Source organism: Homalodisca vitripennis, chromosome 4 (assembly GCF_021130785.1).
Source record: "Homalodisca vitripennis isolate AUS2020 chromosome 4, UT_GWSS_2.1, whole genome shotgun sequence".
Lineage (NCBI taxonomy): Eukaryota > Metazoa > Arthropoda > Insecta > Hemiptera > Cicadellidae > Homalodisca > Homalodisca vitripennis.
Genome location: NC_060210.1, coordinates 167171388 through 167196136, shown reverse-complemented (window position 1 = coordinate 167196136; position 24749 = coordinate 167171388). Strand labels below are relative to the sequence as shown.

The window sequence follows — 24749 nt, the reverse complement described above, 5'->3', positions numbered from 1 at the left end:
ATTTTTCCATCCTCATGTATACTACCAGACCTTTCGTGGACCACGAGTTGTGAACCCCTGGTTTAAAATTAAACTTATTCAAAATATCATCTGAAGTTCACAGTCAATCACTTACCTGCCTATACCTGTGTATCATTCTATTTGCTATTGTGGCTAGGGCAATTCCACATTTTTTGTGTTTATTAAAATAGTCTATTATTGTCAATTCTAGGTTACTAATAATTCCTATATCAAATTATTCTAAATATTCAAGTTTAATACCTACATTACTGACAGTTCAGTGATTTAATCTATTATACCATCACCACCACCACGTTGATTATTTGATTGTTTATTTCAAAATTAACAAGTATGAGTTACTACTGGAATAAATAAATATCTTGTGACTTATACAAGCTTAGTGTTTAAAATGTTCCCACAGGAAGTAATCCAGAAGAGTCTCTTGAGATAATAATAAATAAATCTGAAGATCTTGGGGAGCACATACCTCTTCTAGTAGTTATCAAAACATTGCTGTAGCAGAGTTGTGTTACATGAGTGATAAGTTGCTTTATCTTGTTGTAATCAAGTACGTTCATTGTCTTCCAACAATGCTATACAGGGTGTAACTGAAATACACCGACAAACTTCAGGAGGTTGTTCCTGAGGTCAAAACGAACCAAAAAGTTCCTATAAATGTATGTCCTAAAATGCATCGTTTTCCGTCTGTCCGTCTGTTTGTGTTTATTACATTAAATTTTTTTTCTAAACAACCAATAAAGGTACAAAGTTAAACTTTTCAAACATATGCTAATCTAGTAAAGATTGTCAATTTTTTAAAAAAATTGAAAATTTTTACTCAACAAAATTCAAAATGGCGGCTGTAGTATTAAAATCTTTGATGGTGAATTTCTCAAAAACTACTTCCTGTATAAAAAATTTACTAGAATATAAAAAAAATATAAATTTATTTATAAAACGAACGGTACCTCGCTCATTTTTTGAAATCGCTCAAGAAATAAAAAAGTTATGGCATTTTTTCTTAACCTAGTAACATATCACATTTACAAGTTTTTTTTTCTTGTTTCAAAAGTTAATGTAAGTATTTAGGCAGTATAAAAATAAAACGATATTTTGGGTTAAAAAACTGTAAACATGATAATTAGTATTAAATTAAACGACATTGTAACAAGCAATCTACATGACTCAACTTTCATGGTTTTAAACAGCTGAATATGTTTTTCATGTTGAGACACAGCTGATTAGAACAACAATGAATTCAGATAAGTAAGACATTTCCTTGTTTATTTTTGACAAAATATGATCTGTTACTTTCACTTGTAGAAACATTATTAGTCGATAGTGCTCTTATTCTATTGAAGATGGCAGGTTACCCATTTAGCCATCAAGCTGACATGATATTTATGTATGGAAAAGCTAACGGTAATAGTCGCCTAGCATCCCGCCTGTATTACGAATCATTTCCAAATCGACAACAACCTAACTCATTCAACATTTGCTGCTGTTTTCAACCGACTTCATGAGACTGGCACTTTGTTACCTTCTACTGCAGACCGAGGTGTACAGAGACAGCGTAGAACTCCTGATTTGGAAGAAAACATCTTACAGCGAGTAGAGGAAGATCCAGGCCTAAGTACTAGGCAGTTAGGAGCAATACTCAATGTAGACCATATGACAGTATGGCGAGTTCTACATGAGCAGATGTTATATCCGTACCATTATCAGCGTGTACAAGCCCTTGGTCCAGCTGACTTTCCATTACGTTTTACAGTTTTTGCCAATGGTTTTTATCAGCAAGCTAACAACCCTGGTTTTACATCATTAGTTGTGTATACAGATGAAGCTTGTTTTAATCGAGATGGAATAACCAACTACCACAATATGCATCAATGGGCTGATGAAAACCCACAAGCCATTCATGAAGGGAGACATCAACAGCATAAATGTTTGGGCAGGCATCATTGGAGACTGTTTATTAGGTCCTTTTGTATTACCATGACATACTAAATGGTGAAAAACTACAGACATTTCTTACAACACGAATTGCCTGAAATTTTAGATGATGTTCCCTTGGGTGTGAGAGAGCACTGTTGGTTCATGCATGATGGAGCTCCCGCGCATTTCAGACTAGATGTCAGGCAATTTCTGGACCAAACTTATGGGGAAAGATGGATAGGCAGAGGGGGACCTGTATCATGGCCGCCTCGGTCGCCAGATCTAAATCCAATCGATTTCTTCCTTTGGGGCCATTTGAAAACTCTAGTTTATGAAAGACCAGTTAATACCAGGGATGACCTTTTACAGCGTATCACTGCAGCCTGTAACACTGTAAGGAATACACCAGGAATACTTGAAAGAACTCGGCAATCAAATGACCAGACGTGTTAATGCATGCATCGCATCAAATGGAAGGCATATTGAACATTTGTTGTAAAGTGATCCCTAATATTTTGAAATAAATGTTGCTCTGTTAAGTTATTCCGTATTTCTTAATAATGACAGCTTAAAACTCTTTTGTTTAATGTGAGATATTTTTTGTTGAATGTTTTAAAACAATTGTAGGCTACTGTAGTTTTTTTGAAACAAGAAAAAAACTTGTAAATGTGATATGTTACTAGGTTAAGAAAAATGCCATAACTTTTTTTATTTTCTTGAGCGATTTCAAAAAAATGAGGTACCGTTCGTTTTATAAATAAATTTATATTTTTTTATATTCTAGTAAATTTTTTATACACGAAGTAGTTTTTGAGAAATTTCACCATCAAAGATTTTAACTAGCCGCCATTTTTGAATTTTGGTTGAGTAAAAATTTTCAATTTTTTTTTAAAATTGACAATCTTTACTAGATTAGCATATGTTGAAAAAGTTTAAACTTTGTACCTTTAATGGTTGTTTAGAAAAAAAATTTAATGTAATAAACACAAACAACGGACAGACGGAAAACGATGCATTTTAGGACATACATTTATAGGAACTTTTTGACCTCAGGAAATAACCTCCTGAAGTTTGTCGGTGTATTTCAGTTACACCCTGTATACATATACTAGCAGTTACCCGCAGCTTCACACACACTTTTGTAGGTTTCGCACTTGTATAATCACTTCTGGTTTATGTCAATTATATTTCTAATACAAATGTTGCTGAGTTTGCCTTGTTGCCAAGATCAAGAAAATATGTCAAAAAGTGTATATTTAATGGCTATTGTAATTTACTTCATTCTTAGTATTATTAGTTCCATAATTGATTTCGCCTTGTTTCCTGATCAAGAAAATATATATCACATATCAGATAAACCTACTTCTGTCAAAACACAACTAAGATGGGTTCTATAACAGTCTTTAAATGTATAGTAAAAGTTAGGTAGTAACTTTATTGTTTTAATTTATTTCTTAATATTTGCTCAAAACGTACAGTTAAAAGTACAATAACTTTCATCTAGCATAGTTCTTGCCAACTGCTTCAAAGGCAATCTTCGGAGTCAAATTCTAACTATCTTATGTTTTAGGACATGTTCTAAGGTAGATGAGTACTTATCTAAGTGCTGAAATCTAAAAACAGCGTGAAAACTAATGGTTTTTCTCTTAGAGAGTTTACACACTTTAAATTGAAAATAGTGGTTAAATTAATTAAACATATATTTCTACTGTCATAAAACAAAGTAACACAGAACAGGTAATTACATTTGTTAGGCTCCTTCAATTAATATTTCACAAGTTAAGAAACTAAGATTGCATATTTTGCTACTTTTTAAAATAAGGTATCTGGTCTTTAGACCAGTAAGGCGTAGTTTGGAGGGATTTTCGAAATAATAATAGGCCTAAATTCATACCAGGGATTGTAAGAATGACCATGTAAAATTTCAGTACAATCGGTTAAATAGTTTAGGTGTGAAAGTAAAACAAACAAAGGCATTTTCACATTTATTATATTATTAGAAATATATTCCTTTGAATGATGTCTTAATAATATTCAAATATTAAAGTAATGTGAAATAGATTTTCCTGTCTGTTTTTACAAAGCTTGTGTTTCTGGGTCTTACTTGTAACATTACTCTTTTTTAGGGTTGACATTCTTTTGGAGGATAACAAAATACCTTCTATAATTTTTCTTAAAAGTGTTTGTGATATTTAGTGTAAAGTATACAAAGCTTTCAATTAAATTTTTAATCACATGACTACAAGAAGACTTTGTTTTAAATGTGGAATGGATTATTAATGATTTCAAAAAAATGTACCTTTAATTATAAAACTATAAAAATGGACTTCATGTTTCTGAGAAAACCCCTGTTTATTTATACTGTTTCCAGGAACATTAAATACCAATAAAAACCATTGGAATTTAGCTTTGGTATTGAGCTTTTTTTAGTTTTTTTAACTCTCAGGAAATTACTTTTAGTTAAATTTTTAACTATTACCTATTAAGTTTTCTCTCAATTTAATAGGTAATTGTGTGATTTGTTGATTTCAGTTACTGGAAATTTCTAGCCACTCTGTATGTATCCTATTATCCCACTCCTTATTCTCAGCCTAATATCTGTTATTCTGTTTGTATTATGGATGGTCCATTCAGATGTAAGTATAATACACAGAGTTTCATTTGTCCTGTACAAACTTGCAGACAAGTTTTAAATAAAGACATCTTTATTAATTTTTATGTGTGTAATTTCAAACACAGAGAGAATATGAAATTAACATAGTTGTTGGAATTGTATTTGCTTATAGCTGAAAATATTGAGTCATATGCTCATGATGTCTGAGGTTAAAAATATATCTAATTTAATAAGATCTGAAAGATCTGATATTATGGTATCACTCTACAGTGGTTTTAGAAGAATTATGAAAGAGGAAAGATTGAGAAGAAAGTTACTTGAATATTTGTTGTTTGGGCCACAGGAATACTGTAGACAACTTGTATAATATTACACACTAGTTTAACAACACAGTATAGCAAATATCTCCAGTATCAGGCCCATTTTTCACTTTTTCCTGCTGTTGGCTTTGAATTTGTTTAATGACATTAGATGTGGTCTTTTTCCTCAAAATAAATTTCAAAACATTAGCCCTGTGGTCGTCAGATTTTTCATGTTTCTCAGCTAATGCAAAGGAATTTTTCCAATCATTAAACACTTTGCTAAAAGATGTGGATTTGTCCTCTGGTTGAAACATAAGGCAGAGTTTACAAAATACCTGCCCTGTTGAGTGCGAGTAAAAAAGTCAGTCTCTTTTGATCTTTTCTCTGTTCGAAAGCGTGACAAAAAATAAGTTGATCAAAAGCTTTCGTTTCACCTTACTTTTTCCATCACCGTGATGTTCAGACTTTGAAAAATGAGCTTGCAGAAGATTTTGATCAAATTCAAAACTTATTATTTCATTTACTTGTGATTCGTTTTTTATATTCCACGATGCTGGGTCTTCAAGCTCAAAATCGTATAGGTCAACTGGGTCTTTGGGCTTCACACTTTCTACTACGAGGTTTGTGTCTGAGTTTGAGTTACTATCGTGCTCGTACACAATTACAATATATAGTTGTATCTAATTCGGCTGAAGTTGGAGAATGAATAGGGGTTTTCTCTTAAAGCTCAAAATCATATTGCTCTTCAACTGAGTCCGTAGGCTTGATTTTCGGATCTTCTACTTCCAGGTTTTATTCTGAGATAGGTATGCTGTGTGCGATTGCAGTTGTTGAATCTAGTGCGGCCGACGTTGATGGATGAATGAGAATTCCTAGGGGGTCATTGTTGACTGGATTACACGAACTGTAATTTAGGCTTTCGGCAGTTGCGCAATAAATGATGCATGCGGATACAACCACAGCCATTTTTTTGTGCTCCCCCCCAAAATGCCAATTGCCTAGCGCTCTAGGCACGTGCCTACCGTATAGGACGGCCTGTCCAGTATAGTGTCTGGACTGTCTCCTGGATCACAACACTATTTAAAATACTGAGAAGGTGATCCTCATACCAAAGCTTGCAAAAACTTTGATACTGTCAGAGAATTATGAACTGATTTCTTTCCTACCAACCCTCTCCAAAGTTCTCTAAGAAACGTTTACTAGAGAACTTTCATCTTGTACTCCATCCAGAGAACTTTCATCTTGCACTCCATCCAGAGAACTTTCATCTTGCACTCTAGGATGACGAGTACAGTTTTTGGAAAGGTCATTACACAAGACTTCAATGGACCATGGTGCTCAGGCAGCTGACATACTACATAAACATCTTTTTTACAAAATATAATGAGTTTTTAAGTTTAAAAAATGATATAATATAATATATTACGGGTATTTCCACTCCATTATGAAGTATGATATTACACTAGGAGGATGTTCACATAAATCAGTGTGTATTCAAATTACAAAAAAATAGCTGTACATGTATTAACCAAATCTAGCTCCAGGACACCATGCAGAACTTTTTTAAAAGGCTAAACATTTTTACATTATCGTCACTTTATATTATTATCGAAACAAACATTTAGTTCTAGAAACTGTCATTCCCCATAGTTGCAATACAAGACATAGAGATCTGCTTCTAGTTCCAATTTATTTGACAAAATCAAACACCATTTTATGTAGGAATTAAGCTATTCAATTTTTTACCACAATGTTTCAAAAACTTACCTTAAAGAATTTTAAAACTAAATTAAAAAAACTTCTCTTAGATAAGGCCTATTACTCAGTAAATTGATATTTCTTTAGATGCAGCCAATTTTCAAAATGTGTAAATATAGTTTTTAAGTTTTAGTTAGTAATTATTTAGTTGGTAAGTCTATATTATGACAAGGCACCTGTTTTGTATTAAAATTTGTAATAGTGTAAAATGTTATAAGCTAATAAATGACTTAATGAAATAAGGGTACGGTTATTACCCGTAACAATAGAAATGAGTAAGGCCTACAACCACACGTGGTACGAGGGACACCTTTTCAAGCTTACACACAAACCTCTGCCCTGGTCTATATTCTAATTTCTGGCACTATATCATTAAGTCCGTCTTTTCGCTGTGTTAGTGGGACGACCATTTTAAGTCTCCGATATCTGCTGGTATGCTACAGAAATCAGTTCATGGACTGATATTATCTATGCAGTACACCGATGATATCCCATTAGCTCCCAGAATTTACCTCGCATCTACTCTGACAATGCATTATTCTTTGTATGATCAGCGCATCTTTGCCAGTTATGCGTGTTAATGCAGCAACAACTTAACCTCTTGGAACCATGGCTCAAGAGGTGAAGAAAAAGGATGAAGCAATACATTCTTACATTTTAATAAATAAAAAAAAAAATATATATTTATATCCATATAGACACAAAAAAGGCTAATTCACCTAAAACATTGCCATTGGAAATGGTTTTAAATATTTAGATAGGATCAAAATTTGAGAAAGGATTAAATATATCAATGATGAATGTTTTCACAGGTCATATATTTTTTCAACCTTGACATACTTAAAAACAGAAGTAAGGTATGTTTAGTTAAATGAGAGTCAGCCAATGAGATAAAAGATACAAAAAATGCTAACTCAATTAGTCTCTTAAAGGTTCAAGTAATTCTAAGATCATGAATATTCATTTTTATTTCCAGTAATTTGTCTCCAATTAAGTCTGCTCTAAAAAAATACAATGTAACATGAAGTATAACAAATTGCTTCATTGGATGATAATTTGTTTCTGAACTGATATTTTCTGTGTGTTTCAGATGGTTACGATAGAGGAAGTAGGTCGCCCTGTTGGTCTAGGAGAGGGTCCTTACTGGGATGAGGAATCACAGACTCTGTATTTTATTGATTTGTTCAACCATGAAATTCATAACTACAATCCAAAAACTAAGGAGCACCATTCCGTCAATGTGGGTAAGTTAAAAGTTTAAGGCCCATTATTCATAACAAAATTACAAGTCAGTATGTAGAAAAAAATTTGTTTGCTTAGCTTTGGCTAAGGCCAGACTATAATAAAGGCTGGAGGCCTTTACTGTGACGTCCAACTGCTCTTCCTCATTAAAGGGGAATAAGCACCCATTTGGCTTCATGACTGGCAATATCTTATGGTTTTTCTTTTGAAATTGAATTGAAAATTAAAATGAAGTTACTGGAAGTGTAGTAACTTCATTTTAATTTTCAATTCAATTTCAAAAGAAAAACCATAAGATATTGAATTGAATTCAAAATTAAATATCTAATTAAAATTAATAGTAACTTGCTAGACATCAATTTTTCCTGTTTAAGAGTAATATTTTTATTAAAATAAATTATTTTAACATTAACACGTTGACTGCTAAGAAAAAAAATTCCTTATTTGACGCATGCAATCAACAAAAAAACAAAACAAAATATCAGAATGGGTTTTTAACTATGTTTCTATGTATATCTGAACGTACTTAGAGGGTTTACATATTTGTTGCAGTAAAATAAAATAAAAACTCTATTTGGCGTTACCTGCATATTTAATTATTTTATGATGGTATATGCGTAAAACGCCATTTGCTGTTTTCACTTTTTCTGCCTAATGTAATTTAGTAAAGAAATGTACTAATACAAATAACACTATTACTTACTTTAACTCAAACAAAATTGACCGTTTTTCTAGATAACAGACAAATAAGAAAATAAAATCCATAATAGAAAGAGTTTTTGACAACGTTCATTGGTGGTATTTTTGGAAGCCCACTAGGCACAACGCGGGCTTCTCATCACAAGCTTCACACATGTCCATGTGTTATGTCGTGTCTGTTCGTTCTCCTTTCCTCAGCACTGCAAATGACACATCTCCTTCTTAGTGGCCTTCCTTTGTTACCCATGGGGAGTTTAGTAGGAAGAGTTTGGTAGCAGCAGGTCTGGCCACCTCATGTGCTAGTGGAGTTAGCAATCCATCAATCACGCTGGGTCTAAATTCTACCAATGACACATTTTTGCCAATGTTGCATTTTTTGTAAAGCAGGTAAGCGTTCAGTAGGCTCATTTGTAATATACAGATCAACAACTTTTTGTACCACCTGATGGTCTTTCTTTCGCAGGGGTAGTATCTTAGGAGTTGATCTTGTCTGTCAATACCACTCATATTTTCATTGTATCTGATAATTGGCAATGGTTTTTGTTTCTCTTCTCCTCTTTTAGTGATAGTAGTAGTCATTTCATTTTCGTATTGGTTTAAAATGTACAAAACATCCCTAGAGTCCATTTTCCAACCATTACACCTTCATGGTACTTAGCAGTAGTTTCCCCCTTTTTCATTTTCATAACTTCCTTAGGGTTATCTACCCTATCTACACAGTGTTCCAGTTACGCATGTCTGTTCAGCAAGAAGTTTTTTTGCCAATGGTACACTATTATAAAAATTGTCAACAAAAACACCATGGTCCTTTCCCAACCATTCAGATAATAAGTGCATTACCACTTTTTCAGTGTGCCCAGCACCTGATAGATCATCCTTAGCTCCAGCATAAACGCAGAACTTCAAGACTAGGCCATTTGGCTCAAATAGAATATACAATTTTAAGCCGTATTTATGCCTTTTTTGTTTGATGTATTGCTTAAAAATCAAGCGACCTCTCCATAAGACCATGCTCTCGTCAAGAGAGAGTTTCTTTCCTGGTACGTATATGCATTGCATCTTATTATTAAAATAATCTACGACAGGCCTGATTTTGTGCAATCGATCGTCAGACTCTGGATTATACTTTGCTAAATGTAAGCATCTTAATATTAATAAAAACTTATGCCGTTTCATTTACTCGCCAAAGCATGTCTTAAAAAGTTTGTTCATTTTCTAATAATCTTGAATTTGAGGCATTTTTACAATTCCCATGTGAAATTGTACAACGCCCCAAAAAATTGTTAAATTCAGGAAGTTTCAAGTCTCTCTATTGGCTTATACGAGATTTTTCTGTCATACTTGATGATAAAAAAACGTTTTCAGCATTATCATTAGTTTAATTTATAATACCATGCAGAAAGGTGTCATCAACTAAAAGTTTTATAAAGTCTAAGGGAGTATTGGCACCTGGTATATCAACATGTAAACCAGTTGGTTCCATGAACATAAATGTTTTCATAACAGGATTTTCATTCCAATCTAGCTGAGAACGTGAAGCTTTATTTACTCTTGTTTGAGTGTTTTGGCTTGTGGAAGGTAAATTCAGTTGTAGACTACTTACAGCTGAGGACACGTCCGTCCGGCTATCATTTGCTGTGTCTAAATCCAATTCAGATACACTATCATCACTGTTAATATCATCACTCACATCACTACTATAAGCCTCAGATCCAGAATCAGAACAATAATACCTATCTATTTCAGTAATAGTTCAATTATTCAGGTTTCAAGGTTTTTCTTGTTTTCATTCATTTTCACGAATAAAAAACGGCTTGAAGAATGTAAAAACATAACCTAAGTATGACCTTCCAAGACAAATTATATCAAATAACTGAATAATAACAACAGGAACCGACTGGTTATAGTTACCCGCCAAGAGCTGAGCAGAACGCCATATGGCGTTATCCGCATATGGGGCAGATAGATCAAACGCCAATTGGCGTTTCCCGCAGTCAACGTGTTAAATTTTAAAGTGATGTGTATATATATATATATATATATATATATATATATATATATATAAATTATATAATTTTATATATATATATATATATATATATATAAATATTATAAATTATATATAAATAGTATTATATTATTTACATTATATAATATATCTGTGTGTGTGTGTGTACTTTTCAAACCTTTATACAACAAGATAATTTATACCAAACATATATATAATAACATAATGATATGCACACTTATAACCAACCAGCCAGGATAAATACAGGATTATTTAGTCGACCGGAAGAATTGTGTAACGTATTGTTTGACATATCGACTGGTGATGGTGGGGGGCAGTACACAAGCCTGTATTAAAGTTGGCCTTGGGAGTATACGATTGACCGGTCGGATGTGACATAGTGAGTGATAATGGGGGGGGTAGCACTCCGGCCTGTATTAAAGTCTGACCTTGGGAGTATACGGTCAGCCAGACGGATATTGTGACATAGTGAGTGTTAATGGGGGGGTAGCACTCCGGCCTGTATTAAAGTTGGCCTTGGGAGTATACGGTCAGCCGGACGGATGTGACATAGTGAGTGATGGTGGGAGGCAGTACTCCAACAGTCCGGCCTTGCTTTGGGCAACTCTGGCTTATTCAAAGAGGCTAAAGAATTTATAACAGTCTAGACAGATAATGATCTTGAAACTAATAAAATGACACTATCTGTATATAATTATCTAGTTTCTATATCTTGTCACCATTTTACTTATAGAAATTCATCATCCAAGTTTTTAAACTGCTATTATTTTATGTTACCACTTGTATATTTCATTTCATCACACAACTTGTAATATATCTTTATTTATGCATAACATTCTAAGTAAATGTACATTAATTAAGATTTATGACATACAGTAAGATAAAGATGACACTCTTAGCTCAGCATCGAAAGAAGAGGGTGTTTTAGTTTCATTCATTGGGTACTATTCCCAATGGGTATTATTAAGGATATTTTGAACATCGCAAAGGAAAGCTTTTCATAATGACATTGGAATTTGTATACTTATTGAAACCATTATTTATTGAGATAAATTTTTCTTTCAACATATTACTACTATCTTGGCCAATATGCAATGCAGCAATCCACATGTTAAACTACTGTATGATAACTGTTTAGCTATAAAACAAGTAACAGGTGATGCAATTTATTTTATGTATGAATAATAATTGTCATATTAAATTCATAGCTCTTTCAGATATTGTCATTGAATACAGAAAAAAATGTTTAATTGTTATTACTCGTCATAATATTGCAGGAATACAAACCTGACAATTTAGACGATTTTGTAACCAAACCCAAATAAAAATGCGACATGTTTATCATATGGACATGAATTCTTCTTAATTAATTTTGATAAAAAATAAAAACTATCATTTTCTTAAATTATATGTAATAATACAAATAAAATTTTCTTTAGTCAAAAATTAATACAAAACCTTTCACTCCTTGAAGATATAACTCATATACATAATCTAAGAATTTCAAATGGTAATCTTCAGCAGTTTTTATTTGGGCCTGATTACAAAATGGCCTAAATTGTCTACTTAAAATGAATGCTATTTCACAAGTTAAATCAATTAATTGTCACAATTTTACTTATAGAAATTCATCATCCAAGTTTTTAAACTGCTATTTCATGTTATCACCTGTATCTTTCATTTCATCACACATCTTGTAATATATCTTCATTTATGCACAAAATTTTAATTAAATCTACATTAATTAAGATTTATGACAGACAGTCACGGATAAAGATGACACTCTGTATTCATGAAAGTTATTTTAACCCTATAAGCACTACTAGTCACAATTGTGACTTATTAGAGCGCTGCCAAAGAAATGTGAGTGAGCGCTGCTGGAGCAGTCTTAAGTGACCTATCTGCACACCAAGAATAATACGAATAATAATTTCAGATCTGGCTTTGCGATCTGAGGTGCTATGTTTGGACACAGGAGTTGGCCTTGGAGATGTGGGTTCGATTCCTACACCTGTTGTTAGGGATTTTTATGATCTAAGTGTGCACTTATGAAAGTCATTGGTCTGTGGTGAAGGAGGATCCACCTTGAATCAACGGTGGTTTACTTGTGTGGAAGTTGACAGGATCAGTGTATATTCTTATATAAGTGTATCAGACCAAAATATCTGGTTTGCATATTTTTAATCTTTAGTGTAAAAAAACTTGATTTGTGTTATTTTATGTGTTTATTATTAAATAAAGGTATTTATTATTAAATTATAGCCATAATGGTAGCTTTTAAGAGTTAAAAATCAGTTTAAATCATACCTAGTGTGTTAGAAAAATGAATAGCATTTAGAGGGTTAAACGCTATGAATTTAATAGAAAAAAAAAAGTATTTTCCAAACCCAAAATTGATTACATCACCTGAAAACCTTCACTGCGACTCTATATTGAATGATTTTTAGTACTGTCACTCTGTCTTCATTGCAAGACATCTGTGTTGATCATTTGTAAACAGAAGTCACAAGTGTTTATTTATTTATCTATTTAGTAAACACACAAATTTATTTATAGGGTAATTATTATAACGAACATGATTATTTTGTTTAATTTCTGATTCACATATGTTATTTTTTCAGAGACTGAAGGCAAACCCGTTACATTAGTAGTAAAAGTTAAAAATGAGAAAAACAAGTTTGTTATTTCTGTGAAAAATCATTTAGCTGTTGTAAATTGGGATGGTATTTCATCTAAGCCTCTGAATCCTGAGCATCTTGCAGATATTGAAAGCTCAAATGCTACTACTCGTCTTAATGATGGAAAATGTGACCCGTCTAACCGTCTGTGGGCAGGTAGGTAATACAACCTCTGAAGAAATTATTAATTACCATCACTTGAGCACAATGAGTCCATTTTTTTGTGGTGTAGGGGGGGAATCTTTGGGAAGGAACAAGCTTATTACATTTAGTAATCTTTGTTATTTCCTTTTGAACACTATGATAATTTTAATGTGTAATGTAGTATGCAAATTCATAATTCACCTTTATTAAATTTATATTTTAAATGACTATTACAGTTATTTTCATTACATGAAAATACTAGATTAAAAAATTATTGTTATAAATATTATTGATGTGTTATGTTCTAACATAGGTACAATGGGTCCTTTACTCAAAGGAACTCATGATCAGTTTGAAGAAGAAAAGGGTGCTTTTTACATAATACATAAGAACTTAACAGTAACAAAGCAGTTATCAAAGATTGGGATCTCAAATGGTCTTGCTTGGAGTCTTGATAAGAAAAAAATGTACTTTATTGACTCTTTGAAACGTCGAGTTGACAGTTATGACTATGATGATGCCTCTGGTGTTATATGTAAGTATACTATGGTTTTATTTATTTATATGTCTTTAAAGGTATTAACCCTTTGACTAGTGGTTTTCCTCAGTAAGAGTGCCCTAAAAAGTGAGTTTTGTTTTTAAATTTTAGATTTTGTTTTTATTAGGTGATTTGGGTTCACTGTGGTAGATGTGTTGAAAAATGTGTGAACAACACTCAATGCAAATGCTTTTAAGTTCTGCTTGGCCTACATTTATACATAAATTAATCTAATTAAGCACAAAAGCTATTATATTTACAAAATATAAGAATACAAAATATTCAGTATTTTCTCATACACATACTAAGGTACAAGTTAGTAACAGTACACAAGTCTCCTCAGAAATCTTTGATGTATGAAATGCGAGAAAACAGTCAGCCACATAAAGCGGAACATCGCAATCACGGCACATCCATGTTGTGTCCCGGTGCCGCTGCTCACAGACGCTGGTCTATCTGCACACGTGGCATGCTCTCCTTGGCTTGTCCTTCTTATCTGTAGCAGGGATGGTGGAGGGAAAATGTCAAGCAGTGAGTCTCAGAGGAGCATTTGAGCAAAAATTCATTTGTAAGTCTTACTCACGTCATTTTACATAATCAGTAATTACATAAACACAAAAAATTATTTACTCACAGTAAACACAACAAAATGTTTATAATCAAGGTAACCAGACATAAAAGTGAGGGTACAACCTGTATTCACTACACAAACAGAAATAGAATCAGCTGATTACTTGGAATAACTTATTGAATACCGTCATATGGTCTGAATACCATCAATTGGGTCTGAAAGAAATAAATAAAAGAGCAACCGCTATGTAGTGGGAACAACGAAAACTACTTGAAAGAATTTTCAATGTATTCCGCTAGATCACATTCGTATTCAGGTGAGAGAGTACTGTATACATCACGAAACATTATTTTGGAAACTGTTTAGCACCCACCATAGCACTTCCTGCACGGCTATCAGGATTACCATAGGCACATACGGCGCTCCCAAATTTGTTTCGGTATTAACTAGTCAAAGGGTTAAAATTATTATTATAACGATTTTGTTGTTAGAATGTTATTTATTTATAAGTTGTTTTTAAATTATTATCAAGATTTCATAATTAGAATCTAAATTTAAACAATAAAATACAAGTAAAAATTTAGGATCAGCTTTAAATATTTAATTCAACATATATATAATAAATTATAATAATCATAAATTAGTTTATTTCAATAACAATATTTTAACTTTTAAGAAATATCAAGTACACCTTTATTTGGCTCAGCAGCCACTAATTGATTTCCGTTGATGTTGCATATGTTAAATCTTTTTAGCGCTGAATCTGTCTGGCTCCTGAAAGTGTTTGGATTGAACAGTACACCACTTATGAAACAATCTAGCCTCTAGAAGTCCATGGTCGCTGGTTACCTGGATTCCTCACTAAGAAACCTCAACCTACAGGACAGCTTGTATATTGATTATCCCAGACTAATCTTGAGCTCTGCTTCTGGAAAACTGACCTTATTTGTATCTAGATTTCTTAGAACCATCAACCTCTAGTTTCCAGTCTGTGGCGACTTCCATCAGCCCTGAGGAGGTCTTGACATCTTGAAAGAATTTTTAATTACATTTAAAATATCCTCCATTGAAGAATCCCATGACCTCCATTTGAAAGATTTTTCAAGAAGAAGAAGAAAAATTGCTTTATTTATACAATAAACAAAAACAAAATATTATCCTCACTAACCTTAATTGAGTGTAGGAACTAGCTGTAGCTCTCTAAAAGTAAATTAGTATTTATTTAGTCCAAAGTAAGGAACAAATAGCACTAAATACAATGGTTATTTCAACCGTCTGTCTGGTGTGCACTTCTTACAACTACAATTAATACAAAAAATGTAATTAACAAAAACTATAGTCACTTTAACTTTGGTGATTCAAATAAGCTTCAAAATACTACTTACAATCAGAAAAAAGAAAATGAAAATGTAATATTTGGTAAGTCCAATAGATATATACTCATATACACACATATGCATGTGCACACATACAATAATATAATATTTGTTTTAATTTTGTTTTGGGTTCCTTACAACTGTTATCTCAAAGTTTTTAATTCATATTTTAATATTTAAAAGTTAAATTCATAGACTAAATCCCATCACATTTTCCACCCATCTCTTATATATTTTCGAAATTAAAGCCAATCCTTTCCATCAAGGTAGTCAAAACATACTAACCTTAGTATGTTATTCTCAAACCATTTTCTCTGAATCGTAGCTAGAATAGGACAAATACCTACAAAGTGAAAGACCGTCTCTCATTTGTTCCGGTTACACAAAGAACAAACATGACTTTTTTCAGGAAACCAAGGTTTGTAATTCAAATCAACCAGGCTTGCCTGCGCCTTAATTTCCCAAGACATAATATTCACGTCATAACAATCTTCCAGGTCATGTTTGATTGTTAAATAATGTGGATGATAGACAGACGTACACGCATGGCCTGTACGATCCACTTGCCAGCCTGTTCGCATTGCCTTAACTACTCTAGTCAACTGGCCCACCAACTCAACGCTATTGTCAACATTAAAATTTACCTTGATTCCACACTTATTTCCTAAGCTCTTTCACTCCCTGAACCAGAATACTCTTTTTAATACGATCTCTTTTGCTAATATATGAGGTAAAAAATTTGGCACCATACTCCAGATTCTTCTGAGATAATTTAGATTTAATTGAAGGGTAAAGTAGTATAATTTTTCCAAGCCAGTTTCAATGAAAAGTGTAATTTGCTGTGTTAAAGGGCAGTCTAAAAAGTTTTTTCAAAAACATTCTTTGAACTCCCTCAATTGCTTTGAATTCTCTGTATCCCCATACTTGGGCTCCGTAGCACAAAACTAACCTGACATCAGCATTGGAAAGTGTGAATTTTGCTAACAGTGGCACCTTCTTAACTTTTAAAAGACCTTCCCAGACTGCATATAGTTAATTTTGATACTCTTAATTTTAAAATGTTTCCACAATAACTGTGATGTAAATATGACACCCAAGTATTTGTACTCATTTACAACCTCGATGTTTGTCCTTTGGTACCGCCACTTCTCAATTTTACTCAGTTTCCCCCTTTTCAGAACACCATTATTTTTTATTTTTTCAAATTTATATTTAGATTCCAATTTTCACAGTAATTTTCTAAATTATTAATCATACACTGCAAGCTTATTGATGTAGGTGCGAGTAGAATTATATTGTCCGTGTAAAGCAACATAGTCACCCTGGTTTTCCCGAAAATACATCCTCCACCCATAAAATCTGGTAAATCGTTAGTAAGTAAAGGAAAAAAATAAGGGACTCATTACACAGCCCTGCCTTAAACGCATTTCTGTTTCAAAAGCAGGCGTCACCCTCTCTTTACACCAGACACCACCGGAAGTTCTGTTGTACATTTCTCTGAGTATTTTCAGCATGTGAGCCGACACGACAGCTTATACAACAGAGAATCAATGAGAATTGTGTCGAATGTGGAGGAAAAATCAACAAAAAAACAGTATAATTTGCAATTTTCTTTTCCAATTGTAAGTTTACTATACAAGTTAAATTAGAAATGTTATCTCTACAGTGGAATAGCCTTTCCTAAAGCCTGCTTGGAACTTAGTCTAGACATTTCTCTTATTTACCCATTTTTCTAACCTGTTTAAAATTATGCTGCAAAATATTTTACATACGCTATCTATAAATGATAATCCCCTGTAGTTCTCTACTGCATTGATGTCACCCTTTTTGTATAGTGGAAAAATAACAGATTTTTTAAAGCTGTCCGGTATTTGGCCATTTAATATATTTGATTATAAACAGTAATTAATTTTTCAATTAGTGAATGTGGAGTGTATTTAAAAACTCATAGGGGACTCTGTCGTAACCGGGAGCCTTATCGTTCTTCAGTTTACGCAGTACTTACCTTACTTCAATTACATCTAAAATATCCTCCATTGAAGAATCCCATGACCCTCATTTGAAACATTTTGCAATTTTTATTTTAAATAGACATAGAAACTCATGTTTAAAAAACTGGTAAACATTGAATATGTTAAAAAATAAGGGGAGGTATGCGTTCCACCAATGGATATTTTGGGTGTAGTTAACTCGTACGTTTTAAGACCCCTCCACTTGTATGTTTATAAAACTTTATTTTCATGGGATCACCATAAGTACTTGTACCCCTAAGTGGATGTTTGTCCTTTTATTAGAAGAGCATAGGACCAGTAGAATTCTTCAATAAATGGATCATCAGAAACCCCAGTATCCCCAGATTCAGGAGATCACTGAAGTAGATACGTTATGTTATATCACAATTTAATTTTTCAATGGTGTCCTCTAATCATGTTCATTGATTTTTAGCCTCATTTTATGTTACAAGATTTACAAAACTATGTTTCAAGGATTGAAATCTACACTCTTCGTCAGGATTAAGAAATTTAATGGATACAAAAGTACTTAAAACGTACAATGTGCGGCAATGGCAACCACTAATAAAATATTATCTTACCCAAGAACAGTTATGAGTCCAGACAGGAGAAAATGAACTCAGGCATTGTCACTGCACATAAGTCACAAGCACTAACACATATCACACCTGAACACTGCTGATCATCTATTTTGACAAACACTATTTGTAACAAGAAAAATACCTGACCTTCGTTCTGTTCTCAAAGAATATGTGCAATAAATAAAATATTCTATTCTATTCTAGTTTAACAACCTCTGGAGGGATCCTGTCAGATTCTGGACTCGATTTTAGCCTCCTACAGTGAAGGCCGGGATTTTTATTGTAGTTATTTCATTGCAGCCCTCGGCAGAATGTCTAGGGAGCAAAGTATCTATTACTTGTTTAAACAACTCATTTGGTAGTATGAGAAGACTCCACGCGAGTACCCTTGTTATAATTTTGTACGCATTTCACCCACATCTACTTCGTCACACAGCTCCTTCCCCACCTATCCCCCATTGATCTTGAGATTTCACTTTTCAACAATCCTCTACGCCAAGCTTACAATCCTTGCAATTGGACCCTTACAATCCTGGCTTAGTATCCTCTGACACAGCTCCTTTGGAGCATCAATTCTACCCTTTGCAAGACGCCTTCCTGCTTTGAAACAGCTTTTCCATAGGTCTACTATTTCCAAAGTCCACCAGTATGCCAATTTTCTTTTAGTATTCTGTTTCTTAGATCAACTTAGAGTATTGATTGATGTAAATGATTAGTGCTAGCTGATCTCTTTTAGTCAATATGTCCTACTCTAAAAGAGTAGGTAGCCCTGTTTTCAAATTTAATGATTTAGTGAGAGGGTCAACCCAGAAATAATTTTTTCAGTCAAATTTTCTGCTGTCAGAATCGTATGGGATCCCACAATCACCGATGTTTGATTGCTGTGGTTTTCTGACTTTGGTGAGGAAAGGTTTGGTGATTACATTGTAAAATATATGTATTTAGGGGGTTCTGTCGTTGTAATTGTCCAAGGAGTCAAAATGGTAGAACCTGTCCTGACTTTTATGCCGGAGTAGCAGACCAATGTGTGCCATATCCTCCCATATATGCACCTTTGAAGAGTCACATACAGGAATGAAAATAAACTGTTTACTTTCCAGATTATGAGGCAGTAGATTTTCACTAGTTGTTAAAAGTTTTAATAGTCATGGAAATTACTGGAATGATAGCATGTACAATGCTATTGTTTAAAATGTCAAACACTAATTGAATAGTGTCATCTGTCACCCATTTGGACTCAAACAGAGCAAGTGAGATCAGTCTTTTTCTTTATGTTATCTATTCATTTAATTATTCAGTTCTGTGTTCTGATTACAATCCACTGGATTAGGGCTTCTTTCATTAGGAGGGATAGGGCTTTGACAGGATTTGGTTAATACAGAATCACTCGGACTACTATTTGTGGACTTTTGTTCTGCTGAATTATCAGATAGTTCAGACTGATTATTTGAAGCAATGGGAGATGAACTGCTGTTATTCTTTTAGTCTGTTGTTACTGTGGAAACTTTTCAGATTCTCAGAAAAAGTCAATAATTAACTAACAATCCAGTTATGATTACATTAAATTAAATTTTTTTTTTCATTTTTCCAAATTGTAAAAATATGGCGTTGTTCACTCCTTTATTTACTTGAAAATTACAAGTTTATTTTTAATTTAGTTTTTTAAATAATGTTTTGTAATTTTGTATATCCACCAGAAATATTAATTATTATTATTAAATGTTATAAAAATGAAGTATTCTATAGTTAAAAATTACAAAATATTTTGTTTTGAAGCAATTGAATTTTTTTAGTTTGCCTTTTGTATGGAAAAAATTGTATCAACTTGATCTGCTTTACATTCTAGTGGATATAATTGGATACAATGAATAGAAAATACCTATATTACAAACTAAATATAACGGTTTAAGATAAAAGTACTAAAAAAATCACAATCCTATAATCACTTCTTCTCATCCCTTATTTGTTGTATGGGTACTAATTTTTTTATTTATTTGTTCTTTCCTAAATTGATGTTAAGAGCCAATTTATTTGGTATGCCTCAAGTTTTTTATAATATTACAAATTGTATTAGATACATTAATGTACAAAACCAGTTTATTCATACATTTTTTAGCAAATGAAAAGACAGTGTTTTGTTTGAAGAAAAACAACATTAAAGGACTGCCAGATGGAATGACAATAGATGCAGAAGGAATGTTGTGGGTTGCTGTATATGGAGGAGCTTGTGTGAGTATCTTACTTTTCATTTGCCATGTTTAGTATACATACTAAATGAGAGGAAAGGAAAAAGTTAATCTCTTTATTACAAAATACTACATCCTTTAATTTATAAGATAATTGTAATTATATTAAAACCTTTATTTAATAATATTTACAATAACCTTATCAATTACAAAGTGTTGGGTTTAACTTAATATTACATTAAATATTAGTATGGTATTTAAAAACTGTAAAATGATCACTTTTAAAAATAACAAAAGGGGTCAGGTGTTGAACAGGAGGATTTATAAAAATCTCTCAAGGTTAAAAAAGGGATTTGTATCAAACTTACAATACTTATGTTATATACGAGGTATGATAAAAAAATATTGCAAATTTTTAAAATTATTAATCTCAATTTTGTACCATTCAAAGTAATCCCCATTAGATACTATATACTTTTACCAATGTTTCTCCCAATCCCCAAAGCACTTTAAAGTAGTTTTTTGTGATCTTGTTCAGCTCTTCCTACGATGCCGTCTTTATCTCATCAATTGTAGCGTAGTGTCATCCTTTCATGGGCCTCTTCAGTTTCAGGAACAAGATAAAGTCACAGGGGGCCAAACCTGGGGAAACGGCGGAATAAGATCTTGCTCATGTTGTAGTTGTTAGGCTATTAGCAATGGGGAATTATTTACATAAACAATATAATTTATACCTGGACAATTACTTTACGAACATCCCTCTTGCAGATTATCTTTATTCTAAAAAGACATTTGTCACTGAAATACCAGCGATACTCTACAGATGCCGTTTTTGACAGCTTAAAAGTTTTTGACATACGACAGTTATTTGTTTAGAAATTGTTGATGCATATACACAAGCGATTCGACGAAATCTTGTAACTAAGGACGTAACTCATGACTACACCACCAGAAATGCGGACAGTGTTGGAATACGTGTACTTCAAGACTTTCAAGGACTTACTCGACCACTAATCCGTTCATTATAGCACACTATTTATACAGAATATTGCAGCTGCCATAGTCTTCTTCTACGTAACCAAACAAATTTTTAGTATCTTTTTTATAAATTACTAAAAACATAATCAATTAATAATTTTTTTTATATTTATATATTTATTTTTACAGCAATTTTAATTATTTTTACAGAGATTCTATTTATTTTTTGTTGTAACTAAGCTACAATCAAATATTAAATAACAGTGCAGTATACTACAAGAGACTCATTCTCGAAACACAATTTTTACTTAGTTTGGGAATTAATTTCTAAGTCTTATTTTATGAAGTTTTACACCAACCTAATCAGTTTATTGTAGTATATTGTATTACACCTAAGGAAACGCATGTAAACTAGATGTAAATGCTTTTTGATGGAAGAAACAAATACTTTTTGACTTTGATTCTGTTGATTGACATCAGTCACCATTTGATGCATTATGAACAGCTGCATAACGTGAGGTCTTTATTTATTCCTTTACATTAATAATTGTGATATCAGGGACAGTTATTGAAAATTAATGATGATCAGTGTTCATCGGTACATTTTAACTAATACTATTCTTTTTTTACAGCACTTGGTATTGTTTTATTTAATTTTGTGTATTTATGAATTTATATTTTTATATTCATATTTATATATACTAGGGGATTAAGAGTATGTTGTAGCATCAATATTGATGTGTTTTATGCTATCATTTTATGTTAACATTTGTGTTACCATGATAACAAATTATGATGTTCAAGTACTATGTCCAATTAATATACTATACACCATACATTAAAAAAACTATATACAACTATACACTTTTGTAAACTAGAATAAATTTTGAGTACAATGGCTACCTTGGACTTAAACATTTAATTACAGAACTTAGCTTTCCTAGATATTCACCCAACACTAATTAGTTTTTGCAACCAACCAGTTTTTATAACAAGGAAAATGTTAAATATTTACATAAAGATTTAATTTTATACATCACAGTATTCTTTAGTTCACCGTGAACAAAAAAATACCAAATAAACTAGCTCACAAATAATAACAAATATATGTAGGTTTACATGAAACAAAACATAGGTCTTCAAATTACCAAAAAACAACATGCCAATTAGAGAAAAATCAACTCAGTTCTGGGGTTAAATGTTAAAAGCTAGGTAGTGGAGGATAACGACCATCCCCCTCACATAATGCATGATAAACTTTTTACAACTGTATAATATGAAATCCAATTCTCAATTAATTATCAAACAATAGGTCAGAGTCATATGAAAATAGTATAATTGTTTACTTTTATTACCCCTGTACCCTTGATATCCAGCCATATTGTTTCATGACTACCCGCCAAACAAAGTTAGGGCTTTCAATAGCTTATAGTAGTTGACCTAAATCACGGATCAGCAATCCTCTTGTAATTTCTGAACCAACTGGGTATGTCCACTCAATACAGACAGTAAAACAAAAATAGTTTTCCAACCATATAAAAATGAGTTTGATGGAGAAAAGTGGAGATACGTTAATTTATGTCAATCCCACTTATAAATCACCAGAGAACCTGTTTCAATACTTCTGTCACTAAAGATTTAATAAATATTTTTCAGGTTTTGCGAATCAACCCCAATTCAGGTGAGCTCCTGCATACATTAAAAATTCCCTCACTCCAGACTACCTCAGTTGCTTTTGGTGGTCCCAATCTAGAAGACCTTTATGTTACTTCAGCCAAAGTGGGTTTTACTGAGGAAATGGAGAAGCAGTATCCATTTGCTGGTCACACATTCAGAGTTACAGGGTTGGGTGTGAAAGGAACTCCGAGTTTACCAATGCAACTATAGTTTTATTAAATTTTTCACAATTGTGCCTTTCAAATAGTCAAATCTTGATATTCAGCAGTAAAATATTTATTTCTGTTTACTTGAATGTTTTAATTCTCCTTGTTTCATGATGATTTATAAATTTAGTAACATAATCTTTAAATAAGATGTTTGCTGCCAGAGTTTTAGTATAGCTTCACTTCAGCAGTAATAGTAGTGAGCGTTAAATTACCCAGTGAACTTAGTTGCTAAAGTTTTAATAATGTATAATTTATAATAAATAATATACATTAATATAAAAGACTGTGTAATAAGGGTCAGAAGAACAGAATGTTTGGAAAGAGGTACTCAGTTAAAATACTGGTTTAGGTTATTCAAGATGGCTAAATGAGTGGAGAGTTACCCACAATTTGGCAGGACTGCTAAAGACAACTCCAGAAACACGGTTCATTTTCAAACCTTCACATTAATTTACACAAACTGCAGATTTTTACATGCCACCATCTTTTTCCAATTACCGCACAGTCAATTTGTGATTTTTGTTCATAACTGCAAAAACACATTCAAGATTACTGGACGTTACAGACCTGCCAGGTTGGGGTCACTCTTCACTCCAATGAGGTCATCTTTGGATCACTTAAACTGTCATTGAAATATCATCCACAAACTTATCACCAAAAGTTTTGTGTATCATAGACATTAATGTATATCTAAAGCAAAATGGCTAAATTTCTGTCAAACTCTCATGCTAATTCTTTACTCAAGACTTCAGTCATAGCGAAATGCAGCACAAGCACATATTGCATACAAAAGAAAAGCGTTGTCACCCACTGAAGGGGTGGATTATAGTGAATTACTAGTAGTTATCATGGACGAATCCTCCTTCCATCCTCATATTCAGATACGTTAGTAATCAGTCAGCAAAAAGATGTAGGATCCTTTTGTAACGGATCTTGTGAAAGCCATACCTACCATCATAATAGTGTGAAACCAGGTTATGTTTAAAAAAAAGTTGTTTAGAATATTATCCAAATATTTGTACAAATAAATTTTTAAATATACTGGACTCATTTGCTATTTTCACTTGTTTATCATAATTCTATTAAATAATACAAACAATATAGATATTGTTGTATAAACATGTTCAATTTTATTACGGTAGGTGTTTCATTTTCATGCTTTTTTTTTTTGAAGTCAAGTCACTAATTGAGCCCTTTGCCACCCAATGTCGGCTGTTCCC

General features: G+C 32.5%; 1 protein-coding gene across 3 annotated transcripts in view; it reads left to right on the top strand.

Annotated features, from left to right (window-relative positions):
* LOC124360563 (regucalcin-like) overlaps positions 1-23609 on the top strand; it is a 30459-nt gene extending 6850 nt beyond the window's left edge. For 2 of the 3 annotated variants that reach the window (XM_046814288.1, XM_046814289.1), the window contains exons 2-6: positions 7700-7853; positions 13201-13413; positions 13715-13936; positions 20596-20708; positions 23300-23609. In XM_046814288.1, coding sequence (XP_046670244.1) covers positions 7700-7853; positions 13201-13413; positions 13715-13936; positions 20596-20708; positions 23300-23530 — 933 coding nt within the window. In that variant the 3' untranslated portion in view covers positions 23531-23609. Of the gene's footprint in view, positions 1-4467; positions 4572-7699; positions 7854-13200; positions 13414-13714; positions 13937-20595; positions 20709-23299 lie in introns of all 3 variants that reach the window. The other variant, XM_046814287.1, reaches the window with a different exon arrangement.
* Positions 23610-24749: the final 1140 nt, after the last annotated feature.